The sequence below is a fragment of the Aulonocara sp. 'chitande type north' Nkhata Bay genome, linkage group LG5, assembly GCF_057382095.1.
Source record: "Aulonocara sp. 'chitande type north' Nkhata Bay isolate Kocher_YH1m ecotype deep benthic linkage group LG5, A_spYH_male_GT1.1, whole genome shotgun sequence".
In the NCBI taxonomy this organism is placed as follows: domain Eukaryota; kingdom Metazoa; phylum Chordata; class Actinopteri; order Cichliformes; family Cichlidae; genus Aulonocara; species Aulonocara sp. 'chitande type north' Nkhata Bay.
In genome coordinates this window covers 38,746,526-38,760,894 of record NC_141348.1, presented here as the reverse complement: position 1 = coordinate 38,760,894, position 14,369 = coordinate 38,746,526, and the positions used below count along the sequence as shown (strand labels likewise).

The following is a 14,369-nucleotide window of genomic DNA, read 5'->3' as shown; positions in this document are numbered from 1 at the left end:
AAATGAGACAGAATTGAACATTTTAGGATTTGATTTCTCAAATAAAGGTAAAAGTACAACAATAAATTAAAAAATATATATCTTTGGGTATCAATGTTAATTTTTATGGCACATATACACATAAATAAAAACAATAAATAGCTAAATAAATAATATTTACATTCATCATTTACAGCATAGGAAACATGGCTGCAGGTGCTAAACACTGTTGACAGAGACCATCTTAAAGCCTCTGATGGTGACATTCATATTTGTGAGCCACAGGCTGGCTTGCAGCATCTTTTCTCCCACCATGTTGGGCATGAACGGGATTGGCTGATCCGCTCTTCCTCCTGGAGGCAGTGGGGGCATCCTGCAGGAAAATGTAGAAAGCTTATTTTAAAAAAATGTTTGCAAAATGTAGAAATTTATTCCAGTAACTTAGATTGGCTGACTACAATAAACGTCCTGTCACTTTGCATCACGCCTCTAATTATTGCCCATGAGACAAAAAAAATCATTCTTACCTGAACTGAACTTTGCCTTGGAGCAGCCCAGCCCCAGCTACAGTCAGTACTCCACTGACTGGGTGAGAATATGGGTTGATGAAGGTCACTAGGGCAGTCTGTTCGCTGTGTTGCTTGATGGACTTTTCATCTGCAACCTGAAGGACAAACACATTAGTAAACCCAGAACATTTCCTCAAGTTCTCCATTATATAACTTTAAGCTAATAAATATGACATAACATCTGCTGTCTGCAACTCATACTTGTAACTATATGATTACATTTTTATTCAAAAAGGAGAAATATTATAGAAATTTTCAAAACCACCGATGCATTTTTTTCACAGCTGGTGCATCATCAAATCAGATATGAAAATCCTGAATGCCCTTTAAATACTTTCTTATAATATTACATAGCAACCTGTACTTGGTATCAAAGCATTGGAATTTGTGCTCAAAGACATAAAGTTTAATTAATTAATTTGTTTAAAGAAGTTTAAGTTGATGGATGCAATAAGTCTGTATGGGAGAAACTTTAAGGAGGAAATATTGAGAATTTTTGTAAAGTACCTGTATGATGAGCTGTGGACTGGTGATGTTGAACTCCTCTGAGCTCAGGACTCTCTCCTGACTGGCAGTATCCTCCACAACAACTGCAAGGTTGATCAGGTTATCCCCCACCACGTCTTCATACTGTGCTAGGGGGATCTTCTGCCTCACTACCTTGACTGGATAGAGGAAGTGACACAGAAATTAGGTTGTGTTAAATAAATAGTCAAATCCAAATAGATTAAGTTCTGAAAACAACAACAGTCCTTCAAAGGTGAATATTTTAGTTGTAGATGAGAAAAGTAAATGTACCTTCCATAGGTGCAAGTTGTAAGACACCGTGGTTTTCCCAGAAGGTGTCCGAGGGGCTGTGGTTGTATTCTTTTGCCTGGGCATTGAGGTGAATCTTCAACATCTTGGCTACATTCTGCTTGTTCATGATTTTCACGCTGAAGCTGACAGGCTCCCCAACAATGGGGGATTTGTCCAGGGTCAGGAAGACTAGCACTCCCTGGGATGAACCTGCTGAATAAACATGAAAAAGTCCTCATGAAGAGATATCTTTTTAAAGAAATCGGTATAAACTCTGATGAATACATTCAAAACTACAAATTACCTCTTCTTAGTGTTGAGTCACCTGAACTTGAAGAGCTTCTTGATGAAAGTGTTGAAGTTGGGCCTGTGTTATAAAGACAGAAAGACAAATGTGAGTATGTGAGAGTGCTATTATTTCACTTTATCACTTTAGTTCAATATATCACTTCATTAAATTGCATAATGTGCAAATCAATGAGCAGAATTCTAGTTTTATGGTCATACTTTTGATGTATTTGTAATCTCCTGTGATCTTTTGCAATCTGGGGAACCCAACAGCCTTAGTGCAGATGAGGGAGCCAACTCTCTCAGTGTCTTTGCTGAACCCGAGCACCTGACCCTGGCCCAAGATGATTGTATGGATATCAGCATTCACACTGGCGTAGACAAATGGGACATCATAGAACAGGTCCACACGCTTGTTCTTTATTGCTTTGACTGGTGCGGGGCCACAGCGGTACACTCCTGTGATGATGGCAGAAACAAGACCGTTTTGAAGAAGTTCACAAAGAATTAAAGAGTGGAAGAAAAAGTTTAAGAACTTTTTTTAGCACACACCTCCACTTCTCTGCTGAGGAGTCGGGTCAAGAACTTGCCAGCCATCCATTCCAGATTCAAGATCCCGACGAGTCATCCAGCACTCCACCCAGACATGGAAGTTCCTGTTAAAGTCCAACAAAAGATAAAGTTAAGCATTAAAATGTCATTAAAGTCTTTAAAGTAGTTAAATAATACAGTTTATAAGCAAAATATAAAACTGACCAGATGCTGTCTTTGGTGAGGTTTAACTTCTGCCCTGTTGCGCTGTAGTATTCCTCAATCACCAGGTTGCCATCAGTGTCATGGGCAGAGTTGAAGTTTGTGATCACACGGCAAGGAATGCCAAGAACTCTCATAACTGAAGCACAATTGATTTAAAAAAAACACTGTTAAAATATTTGAACACTGTCATGGAAAAAATGACTCGGTGTTAAAAAAAAAGGAATGAAAACACTTTATTATGATAGCATCATTTAGAACAACTGATTATCAAAGACCAGAAGTACATGATCTAAGTTACTTGCTTTTATAAGGTTTTAAAAGATGAAGATATAAGCACCTGTGCACATGACAGCTGCAAAAACCCAGCACTGTCCATACTTGACTGGGCTGTTACCAGACTGGTTCCACTTTCTCAAAATGTCCCCACTCCCAGTCCACATGGAGGGACTGACACCTTTTTTGAAGTCGCCTGTCCAGTTCCCCTTCAGCACCCCACGGTCATCATCACTGTTGATCTAAACACAAAGCACAACTTAAGTATAGTTTTTACTGTTTGCACAGCACGTGCCAAAGATGCCAAAACAGGTTTGGGCATCCCATAATTTTCCATGTTGCCTTGGCAGTTTTACAGTAATAATTACAGTGTTGCTGCATGTGACATTTAGTGTTCAGAACATTGAAGGTTGTGTCTCTTCATCGTGTCAATGTGCAGAACATAGTGTCCCAGGTTAAGCCCAAGCTTGTTTAACAAGTAGAAATGATGCTCATGTAATAGATTGTAAACAAGATCCAAAAACTAATGTGATTCATACAATTTGTAAAGCTAGTTAATGTTGAATTTGTGTTGCTAGACAGAATCTGTTGACACTCACCATGGCAGACACAACCCGGCTGAGGTACACGGGGTTGTTTCGGTTCAGGTAGTCCATCTTTCTGTTCTTTTTGTGCTGAGGGCTGACTTGGAGCAAATTCAAGCATGCCTCCAGAACACCAGGCTCATACTTTACAAGCAGAAAAAAGAAAAGAGAAAATTTGAGTACATCCTGTTAAGCAGGTGGTTTGAAGTCAGATTTAAGGTCAAGATTTTACTATGTGCACACATACTTTAAGATGTTTTATCTCATTGATCCTCCAAAATTTGCACATTTATTCATTTTCAAATATTGTTTTGAAGAATTATTAAAGTGAACTGAAAGTGAACACTGGGAATCTTTCAAAACAGTGTTACAGAGAATACGATCTTTATGCACTTTGATAAAACATAATACACTCATACATAATACCTCATTTAAAAGGCACATCTTCTGGTAATACTTTTTTTTTTGAGTTGCTTAGTGTTCAGTTTGCGACTTTCTTACCTGATCAAAAGACCACGGTCTTCCAACAATGTTTGTCTCTGATCCCATAAACAGCAACCCAAAGTCACTCTGGATATATTCTTCTCTCTGATCCTCAAATGGGATGTATACTGTATCCTCTGCAAGAAATACATCCTGCATTTAGAACCACACAGTGTACTAACATTTTCAATTCATGTTCAATTCAACATTTTCAAAGAGATTTACAGATCATTCAGTCCACGGACCTATATAGTACTGTAGCAGATACTTAAAAATAAGTAATTAATAATTTATTATGTATTCTACAATAATGTAATTTTCAATATGGTTTGTGTGTTAGGCCACACAAACCATATATGTATTCTGATACATATATGGTTGCTGCAACAAGCTACCAAAATAAATCTGATTCTCCAGCACTGATACTTTGCTTCACTTACCAGAACACCAGGGGTTGCAGAGCAGGATGAAATTGCCATATGCAGAGCTTTTCTTGCCATCCTGAGTAAGCACACACAGCTGAAATCTGTAGGAGCCGACTGAGGCAGAGGCAGGAGAGTAGATGTAGATAGAAGGTTTCAGAGGGTTCCACTCCTCAGGGTCAATATAGGCATTCCAGCTGGACTTGGAAGAGCTCTTGGAGAAGGTTACAGGCATTACTGCGTACAGGTTACCTGATGGGAAAATTGAGGAATGTTAGAAACACAAGCAAAAGCCTTAAATTGTGGGTTAGACCACTTGTATACAAAAGCATCCATGCAATATACTCAGGAAAGTACCTAGCATGATTTTCACCCTCAGAGTATTGATCTTAGGGTTGAAGGGTCGCCCTTCCAGCTGAACGCTGACTTTAAATGGGGCTCCTCTCCGCACCACCAGAGATTTGGTGTTCCTGAAGCCATTCGTCCTATGACTCTCAAGGTTTTCTGATTGTTCCAGGTCAACATATTTTATCCTCAAGTCTGCAAGTTGAGAAAAAGAAACATTAAAGACTGTCAACATCATACATTGTCTGTAACAGTAAAAGGCAATCACGCACAGCAGTAATCATGGTAATAATCAAATCATAATCATAGTCTTTATCAAGAGTGAATTTGCTCTGTATAACAAATGAATAGTAATGAATAGTAAGGAACAGAAAAGAGTGAAAGAGTTTGCATTTCTGAAGATGAAATCTCACCTTCCATCTCTTAGTCTCTCTTTCTCACAGCAACGTTGTATGACTCCACTATCGCCCACTAAAGCTATATAAGCATTTTGCCCAACCCTTCTTAAGCATTTCAGAAGGCGGGGAGAACGCAGTGTGACTTTCTTGAATAGAATCTGCATTCAGACGTCATGTTATGACACAGGATTCAACTGAAGGATGATTCTATTACGTAAGTCCTAGATTTTGTTTTACATACAGGTCTGTTATCCAAATATTATTGTTTACATTGTGTTCTAAGTTTATTTGCAGAGAGGCTTTTTTCTGACGATTTTGAATGAATGACACTTGTTAACGGCTAGTTTGATGCACCCACTATTTGAATATGTGACTAATACTATATTACAAAGTTCTGCATATACAGTATGAGGTGGTACTAACTATTTATTTTGTTGACTATAAGGTTGAGTTGGATGTTCGAAAACTTGTGTGAAATTATTTCAGTTTTGTGACATGGCACGTTATCCTGCTGGAAGCAGCCAGCTGAAAATGGGCACAATAATTTAAAGATAAGGACATGGTTAGCAACAATACTCGGATAGGTCGTGCATTTAAACAATGCTAAACTGGTACTAAGGAGTCTAAAATGTGCCAAGAAAATGTCCCCCAGAGCTGCGACAGCCTGAAACTTTGATACAAGGCAGGATCATTTCTTGCTCTTATTGTGTTTAACCCAAATACTGTCCCTGCCATCCAAATGACCAGGCAACATTTTTCCAGTTGTCTGTTGTCCAGTTTTTGATGAGCTCATGTGAACTGTATATTCAGTTTCCTGATTTAGGTGACAGGGATGGCTGTTGTGGTATTCTGCTGCTGTAGCCCATCTGCATTAACATGTTCAATATACTGTGCAATCAGTGATGTTCTTTTGCATACTTTGGTTGGAACAAGTGTTTAACCTTTCAGTATGAAGCAGTCTGGCCATTTTCCTCTGACTTTTGACATCAACAAGTGATTTTCACCCTGAGAGCTGCAGCTCACTAGATATTTTCTCTTTTTAGATGATTCTCTGTAATCCCAGAGATAGTTGTCCATCAGTTCAAGCATCAGTTTCTGAAAGACCAGTCTATTCACGCCCTCTGGATGACGTATTATCCTTTTCACTATTACCACCTTTATATTTCAAAGTAAAATATCAATATCAATATTAACAGTTTGTTGCAAAACACTTGCTTATTTTGATAATCTCCACAGCTTTAAAATTTCAGGTATCTGGTGGTTTTCATAGTTGTCTTTTACATGGGCAGCCTCCCTGCCTGACATTGGAGATGAGATACTAAACTATGAAAGATTTTATCTTGTTTGAATCCACTGGAAAAAATGTCCATCTATTCTAAAAAATAAATTAGACTCCCACATGCTTTCACGCTTTGATTACATTAAAAAGAGTCACAAAAATATGCATACCAACCCACCTAGTCCACCCTGTTACTGTGGAAAACAGTAACTGGGTGGACAATAAGAAAGAGCATGTTTTATGCTTAAGTCAACTATTATTATTCGTATGATGCACAACAGGGTTGCGTGTGAATAGAAATTCTTTTTTAACATTTTTATAAGCCATATGATCAAATTTACAAAAATACTGGTTTATGTTGTAAATAAATGTAACCTGGTGGACATGTGATGATAAACCATCAGTGAACCACTGTGAAACATGAAAAAATGGCTGATGAAAGAGTATTTTCTCTTTGTCTAGTAGATGATTTTCCTTCAAAAATATATAACGAACTATAAGCAATAAAACTAGAGGACCAATGAAGAGTGTGTTTCTTTTTATACAATTTTAAAAGAAAATGTTAGCAGATAAACTGGAAACAATTTTTTTTCATGTTTCTTGTTTGACTTTATGAATTGTTGGGTTTCTTAGCAGGATAACACATGAGACCAGAGTTGGAGTCTATTTTCAGACAAATAGACCACTTTCACAGACTTCCCTCTGGGTTTTGCTTTATCTCTATGATTGTTTATTCTGTATACCTACTGCTGTAAAAACAACTTTTTCCCAGCAGACATTTTATCACGCACACAGATGACACTGCTTTAGTAAGCCCCTACATGATTTGTTAAGGTAAATCATCATGGTAACAATAACCAATAAGTTGTTAGGAACTGCGTTTCCTATTTTAGAAAGTGGCATCTTCTTTTTTGCCTCCTCTTTTCAACTCTTGCCATCCGCATGGCACTATTGCCCCCACTTGCTCACAAAAGAAAAGATCTTTAGTTCCATATTGGTGTATAGAAATATCATGATTTTCCCAGAGGGACAAATAAATATAGATGAGTGACAAAGGCCTTTTCTTCTTTTCTTTTCTTGTCTACATTTCTTAATGCAAAATGAAGACATTTAAAATGATGTCAAATGCAATGAGGCTACATGAATATTAAAATCACCCTCTGTAATTATTTTATCTGAGCTGAATACTAAAAAAAAGCTGAGCACTTAAAAAAGAGAGATTAGACTTAAGGGGCAGGAGGAAAAATGGACAACAACAAATAACAACAACGCTTTCCAGTTAGGGTGGCTAAGAGTAAGGTTTTCAAATGAAAGACATGTGGTTTTTATTAATTATACATCTCCCTCAACTCTGTAAGGCAAAAGGTTAGAGCAGCTATCCATAAATGAGTAACAAAGCTAAACTATGAAGACAAAATTGGCCATTACATACATTCATACACACTCATGTGCAGCTTTCCCCCCTCTGTCACTTTATCTCTTTACACGAACATTCCTTAGGTTTTGTAATTCATTGATTAATCCACCTCAAATAAGTTGCTGCACAAGGATATGGAGTTTTGCCCCAGAATAGAAGCGTGGGAGGTTAGCTATTTGAAACTCATCATTGTTCACTCTGGTTTGCCTTTTAATGAAACTAGCATCATCATCATCATTGCGCAAATGTTTTTGTAGTGAAGGAGCGCTCACCCACTTATAATTACAAGCACGCACAATATCTTGGGTGGGAAGCATTTTTGGAGAATGAGTACTGACTCGCTCTCATGAATTTTAACTGTTGCTTTCTATGTTTCATATCTGCCTGGATTATACTTTTCTTGCTCAAATCGTAACATAAGCCATTTGTTGAAACGTGTTAGTGTAAGAGTGAACAGTACTGTGTTGCATTATTTTACATCAACAGTGTTTTTAGTTGAAGTTGTTTGATATTTTATTTTTTAACATTTGACATTTAACAAGTAACACCAGTGCCTTTTAGTCGCAGCACATATATAATCTTTTTTTGTCTACACAGAACTGTTCATGAAGTACGGTGTAAGTGCACTTAGTCTATATTTACTTTTAACAGAGAGTATTATCTAAATTATAGAAATAAGCACTTTCGTTCAGAACAGCCCTTTTATGGTGTTATAATAATATGTACAGTATTATTACCACCAATGGGTAAGTAAAATTCTGATGCTCTAAAGCATGGATTGTCGTGGCCAAATTAAAGGTGTTTTTTATTTTTTATTTTATATATCGTTAGTGTTATTTACCAATGGAGAGCATAAAGTAACATTAAATTGAAACATTGAAAGTCATCATCCATGTCACTGTCACTTCTCATTTGAATTTTGCATCAAAAGTGATTCTGTAAGTTTGACACTAGGATGTAATTTCATAAGGAATGCATAAGCACAAGTACTATTATCATCAGTGAGCTGACAGTTCTAGCTGAAATACCTGGCCACCTGGGGGTGTTCTGTGTGGGGTTTGCATGTTCTCCCAGCGCATGCATGTACAACATGCCCAAAAGTCTGCATGTGAATGACTGTCTCTGTGTGATGGGCCTGTTATAGACTGCCCTGGGTGCAGGTCTCTCTCTGTGTAACAGTTGGGTTAGGCTCCAACACCGCTGTGACCCTGAATTGTCCAAGCAGTTAAAAATGGATGGATTCTTCTAGTAAATGTATACATTACCATTAATAGCATTTTTAAAGTAATTAATATTTCAATTCAAATAACAGACTGTAGAACATTTTTAACAAGTATACAGTAGAGAATGCACCTGCTTAATTCAACCAACTAAACTTGTTTTTTCTTGAAACTGGCCACGTTGGACCAATTTTGTGAATAAAACTAGAAAACCTATGCAACGTTGTTGAACAATATGCTATTGTTCAACAAAATGATGCAATCAAAAAGTGATGATTAACCCTTTGAAGATTTCACTCTACATTAAATATTATATAACAATGGCACACCTTGAGTCACTAAGACAACCTAACAAAATCTGCAACATGCAAATCCAGTATTTCTTCTGCATGCATTGCTGGGAGGAGTTCAGGCGTAAGCAGTACGAAGAAATCATTATTTCATAAAAAAAAAAACGCAAAGAAATACGTGTCATTATGCTTCATCATTCAAACTTGCAGAATGCATTGCAGAAAGAACATTAACAGTTCATATATAAGTTAAAAATAACAGCTGCCATTGCTTTGTTACTGAATGAATGTTAAAGAATGTTTTAATTTTTTTTAAATAAATCAGCTGACAACTTGAGGTGACACAAATATGTCAATGTGTAGCTACAGGTTTACAAGAGATAACAGAAATTTAATTTAGTTGTTTATTAATTCTTCAATTATACAGCAACTACATTTAGTGACATAGCTCTGGAAAATCAGAATCTCCAACAATCTGTACAATCAGATAAAATATGAACACAAAATCATAGGAAGTACTGCAACCATTGCCTTTCAGCAATGGTACTTAAATATGATGGTTGAGCACTTTAGCGAGAAACTTGGTTGATACTGACAAACAGAAAAGAATTAGGACATTCAAATACAAACTTCAGTGTCAAACATTTAAAAAGGCAAAATTCAATCATATTTAGAATAGTGATTAAAAAAAAGATTATTTTACAAAAAATAAAACAATAAACCTTCAGTTTTGGGCAGCAGTCCTTGGCTTATTGTAAACTAGGAAGTCTGAGATGTCATGCCACACGTTGCTGTCATGATAGAGGTAGTTCATGGAGGACTGCAGTGATGGCTGGAGTGTATGTGGGTAATACTCAAACAACCACAAGACGATACCCCAAACTAGCGTGGCAAAGAGTGGGAAAGGGTCATGCTTAGGCTGTGGGATGAATCCTTTCTCTACAGCCAGCCGAGACAGGGCGAACAGGATTCTGGACAGCAGGTACATGTTGATCTAGAGTAGAAAGTAAAGAGTTGTATAATCGGAACACAGACAGATGCAACAGGCAAGTTTGAAGTTTGACACCCACAGGCTGCAGTTTGTCCTACCTGACTGTTAATGTTGTTGTTATCGCCAAACACTAACCATCCACCAACACAGGCAGCCAGAAATGAGTGAGACTGTAAACTCTTTCCTTGAAGTTTCTGCTGCAAAGCTTGCAGTCCTTTGTACGTGAACACAAAGCAAGCCAGGTTTCTGGAGTGGGTGTATGTGGCCTTCAAAATGGCTTTGAACTTGTCGTTTAAACTAGAACACAGGAGGAAAACGGGATGTTTTAACACTTCAGAGGCACGCGAAGTGTAGCACAGGGTTTGTTTGGGTTTGTTTTTTTTAATATATATATAAGCTTGAGATTTATGCCTTACCTGCCACTTCTAAATAGAAATGTCATAACCAGGGCATGTGGTGCTCTGATTTTAGCCCCATATCTGAGAAATAAACAGAGTGTTATATAAGTGCTTCGCTACCGGCTAAAAATCTCCACTTATTGTTATTATCCTCAGCTGCTGCTAAATCCACCGCCAAGTTACCAGTCTGGCTCTCTGCCATGACAGAGAACAACAGCTAAAGGAACAAGTGCAATAGTCCAGCTGATAGCAGTGTAAGTGTAAATAAGTAAATAGCGTAGTTAAGCTCGCAGGGTGCTCCACTGAACTCACACAGCGCCGTTCCTGAATCCCTTCAAAACTGCCAACGCCGCTTTGTATTTCTCCTGCTGTAGAAGATTATTGACGGTATACAGAAGAGTTCTTATCAGATCAGGACCTGCCATGACTTTCAACGGAGCCGAGGGGAAACAGATACAGGTGGGACACAACAGTGCAGAATGCTGTGCCACATTAAAAACGCACCCTGTAGCCGAGTTCTATTAAAGGTTCCTATGCGTGCAGAAGCGCAGCTCAGTGAGATGAAACTAACACTGAAGGGGAAAGCTCTAAAACACCACAAAACAGTACAAGTATTGTGTGGTTACTGAAAGTAAATAAAATCGTACAGGACGTGTCTTTACTCTTAGTTTTTTTTTTTTCAACACAGTCAGGATATCTGCTTAAATCCAACAAAATCTGAAGTAAACTTTAACTCGATGAAAACTACACAAAAAACGAACAAACAAAAAAAATGGAAAAAAGAAAATAAGTAAATAATCAAAAAATACCGAAGTGTAGTAAAACTCTAATGTTATTTGAAACCGCTCCACCTGTTGAAAAACACACTTTAAAAAAGAAAAACAGAAAAATATATTTACAGGTAATTTAGCTGAAAACTCTTCAGTATTTTGCACAATGCCACAAATGACATGAGGAAAAGAGCCTACTGCACCTCATTATTATTGCACTGCAATTTATTGCTGACTGTAAATTAAATGCCTAATTTTTGATACATTACTGCACTAGTTATTCATCTTCTGCTTATTACATAATGCAAATGTGAATATCTCATATGAAAACTGAAGTGTTTTTATGTCAACCTTCACTTTAAATGCAAGCCTAAGACCAAAGACCAGTTTTTGACTTTATCCTGCAAGAACGGTTACAAATTTTAGGATGTTAAAATAACAACAAGGAGAGGGCATAATTTGTTTAGAGGTATCAGCATGTACACATGCAGTATTCTAGCACATTTGCCAAGACACCACCCATGTAATTCAGGCAGACACTTTACTTATGTAATAGATTCATACAGTTCCCCATCATTTCTTGTTCTTATCTTTAGAAATGTCACCTTGATAACTATTAATAACTTATAGTAGATAACTCTAGTAGAAATAAAAAGTACCATATGCTTATAATTCAGAAGTCAAGTTTTAAAGAAACAATAATTAATATTATGTAACAGAACAATTAGCAGACAGCAGTTTCTGAGTCACAATGTTAAGTAATGGCTTATGACATGCACATACAGTGGTGTGGTGAGTACTATTAACGTTGTTCTTTGGGGTGGAAGAAAACCTATTCTAAAAACATGCTCATTTCTTATTTTAGTAGAATTTGTTCTGTCTATTAAACAAAACAACTAAATATGAAACTTTAAGGAAACTGTGTTAGTCATTTAATTATTGCATATTACATAATGTAAGAGTGGATGCTTCATACAAGTACTAATGTAAAATTATGCAATGAATTCTAATTGTTATTTTTGTGCTCTCCACTGTATATTTTGTGATTCTTATGTTTTTTGAAAGGCATCACCCTTTTAACCAGGATTTCAAGTAATACTTACATCCACACTATAAATGCTGTCTAGAAAATCATTCTGTACAATACAATTATACAACTGTTTATGACTTGTATAGTTCATATTTCATAATTCTGTATAGTTTCATATTTATATCCTGTTCATAGCTTGTACACTCACTACAGCCTGTACATACTTATAGTTATAACATATTCATAACATACCTTCATACCATGTACATTGTAACATACCCATAATAGACCCATGGTTTGTACCCTCTCTACAATAGACCCATTTTTGTAATATATCTATATAACTATATTATTGCTAATATATATATTGCTAAAGCACTTTCTGGGTGGATGCAAACTGCATTTCGTTGCCTTGTACCTGTGACATGTGCAATGACAATAAAGTTGAATTCTAATTCTATTCTACAACATACAGTTGAAAGAAAGCAACACAACATTCTCAAAAGTACAAACAGCATAGTGAAACAGTGCTAGAACTTGGTAGTTCACTCACTGTTTCAGCTGTTACATAATGGAGTAAGCATCCTCCTGTTAAATGATGTTGCCAAGAGCCATCTTACATACCATCTGGTGTATTCTGGTACATTCTCTGTGTCAACACCCATCAACATACCCAGCATATGTAGTTTTGTAACAAAGAGAGTTCTCGTTTTCTTTCATGTATCTTCTGTGTGTTTTCAAAGACAGCAGTTCTTACATAATTTAGGTCACTTTGCTAAAAGTAAATGAAGACAGCACTCTGACAAAACTGTTGGAGACAGAGATAGATTTGTTTGGGAAATTTCAGCTCACAAAGGGCAACAATAAACCCAGCAAGATGAAGAGATCAATTCAAGTGGAAGACAACATAAAAAAAAAATTATTCAATTAGACTCGGAAGAAATATACTTACAAAATGAATGAGTTGTGTGTTGTAAGTTATTGTAATGTACGTGTACAAAATACCCATCACACTTTCAGTGTTTTAATTGTTTTATTGCTCTTTTTTAAATCTACTAAATCCATTGATACAAGAAATTCATCTTCCTAATATTTATCCACAAACTTCCACTTGTGTATAAAAAATGTTAGTCTACTATTCGAATGACTGTGCAATCAGAACAAGTCAAACACCATTTTGCATATTTTTTTTAAATATATTCATCTGCCCCATGACCTGGACCACAGTGGTGGTTAAACACAGAAGTGGTTAATTCAACCACTCCGAGTGTCAATGTGCTGTAATATTGTTACCTGTTAAATATTCAACAGTCAACATACTTAAAAAAAAAAAAAGAAAAGAAAAGAAAAAAGTTTTATGCATTTTTTTTACATTAATCTGCACAGGAGTAGCTACACTGCAAGTGTATGGGTGTACAACCAGTAAGGGAATAGAGGTGAAGTCAAGTGAAACATCCTACACAATTAAATGAAGAAAAACTGGTATGTGGCGGTGGAGGTGTGGCCTGAATGAATGTACTCATCAGGGCAACGAGGGATCACTTACATCAGACAAGTCTTTTTTTTTTTTTTCCTACCTGCAGTGCTGACGACATGAAATGGGAAAAACAGCCACATGGTTCACACATGAGTACATTAAAAATGACAGTATTTTGTCTGTTTACATTTCAATCTGTATCTTAAAGACACCATGTATAAAATCATTTTCTGGGCCACACACTGGAATTACTGCAGATAATTTACACCACGCTGCCAACATACACACTACCACAGGTTGAAGGCTGGACAGTGGGAAGAAAAATAAATAAATTAAAAAAAGAAATCATAATATGAGTTTTGGGTCTGTTTATTCAATCCTGTTTATAAAAAAATATTAAGACCTACTGACCTAATGATCTTTTAAAATGTGCTTACTTTCACTGGCTACGTCTTTGTTTCTGGTGTCATTCACTTATAGAACTACATTCTAAGTAAAAGGGGGAAAAAGTAAAGTCTTTTTATAATGGCAACAAAATTATTAAAACGTGAATGTGAATATAATTCCTCAGCAAGGTAAATTTGTTTTAAATACAAAATATA

General features: G+C 36.5%; 2 protein-coding genes across 4 annotated transcripts; both read right to left on the bottom strand.

Moving 5' to 3' along the window:
• Positions 1–13: 13 nt before the first annotated feature.
• tgm5l (transglutaminase 5, like) lies at positions 14–6,144 on the bottom strand. Of its 3 annotated transcripts, none has more exons than XM_086293457.1 (14): positions 4,911–6,144; positions 4,510–4,692; positions 4,171–4,404; positions 3,749–3,867; positions 3,263–3,391; positions 2,728–2,905; positions 2,391–2,526; positions 2,187–2,290; positions 1,854–2,093; positions 1,651–1,713; positions 1,347–1,556; positions 1,056–1,213; positions 507–643; positions 14–352 (listed from the first exon to the last, which is right to left on the bottom strand). In XM_086293457.1, exons 1-14 carry the CDS (start codon positions 4,915–4,917, stop codon positions 199–201), a joined length of 2,052 nt encoding a protein of 683 aa, XP_086149583.1. In that variant the 5' UTR covers positions 4,918–6,144; the 3' UTR covers positions 14–198. The 3 variants fall into 3 exon arrangements, with proteins under 3 accessions (XP_086149583.1, XP_086149582.1, XP_086149581.1); XM_086293456.1 differs by having other exon boundaries at positions 1,347–1,559; positions 4,911–6,067; XM_086293455.1 differs by lacking the exon at positions 4,911–6,144 and having other exon boundaries at positions 1,347–1,559; positions 4,510–4,874.
• Positions 6,145–9,422: 3,278 nt separating this feature from the next.
• On the bottom strand, positions 9,423–10,982 carry pxmp4 (peroxisomal membrane protein 4). The gene is made up of 4 exons (XM_086293458.1): positions 10,803–10,982; positions 10,509–10,571; positions 10,191–10,389; positions 9,423–10,095 (listed from the first exon to the last, which is right to left on the bottom strand). The coding sequence occupies exons 1-4, from the start codon at positions 10,913–10,915 to the stop codon at positions 9,826–9,828; spliced, it is 645 nt and encodes a 214-aa protein (XP_086149584.1). The 5' UTR covers positions 10,916–10,982; the 3' UTR covers positions 9,423–9,825.
• Positions 10,983–14,369: the final 3,387 nt, after the last annotated feature.

Excerpts from the sequence above, each read along its gene's own strand:
- tgm5l (XM_086293455.1), bottom strand. The coding sequence starts at position 4,735 with ATGATGTTGACAGTCTTTAATGTTTCTTTTTCTCAACTTGCAGACTTG. Across the intron at positions 2,906-3,262 it reads GCCGGGTTGTGTCTGCCATG|ATCAACAGTGATGATGACCG; the intron begins GTGAGTGTCAAC and ends CTTTGTGTTTAG. Across the intron at positions 644-1,055 it reads GTCCACAGCTCATCATACAG|GTTGCAGATGAAAAGTCCAT; the intron begins GTACTTTACAAA and ends TTTGTCCTTCAG.
- pxmp4 (XM_086293458.1), bottom strand. The coding sequence starts at position 10,915 with ATGGCAGGTCCTGATCTGATAAGAACTCTTCTGTATACCGTCAATAAT. Across the intron at positions 10,572-10,802 it reads GGATTCAGGAACGGCGCTGT|ATATGGGGCTAAAATCAGAG; the intron begins GTGAGTTCAGTG and ends TTTATTTCTCAG. Across the intron at positions 10,096-10,190 it reads ACAACAACATTAACAGTCAG|ATCAACATGTACCTGCTGTC; the intron begins GTAGGACAAACT and ends TTTCTACTCTAG.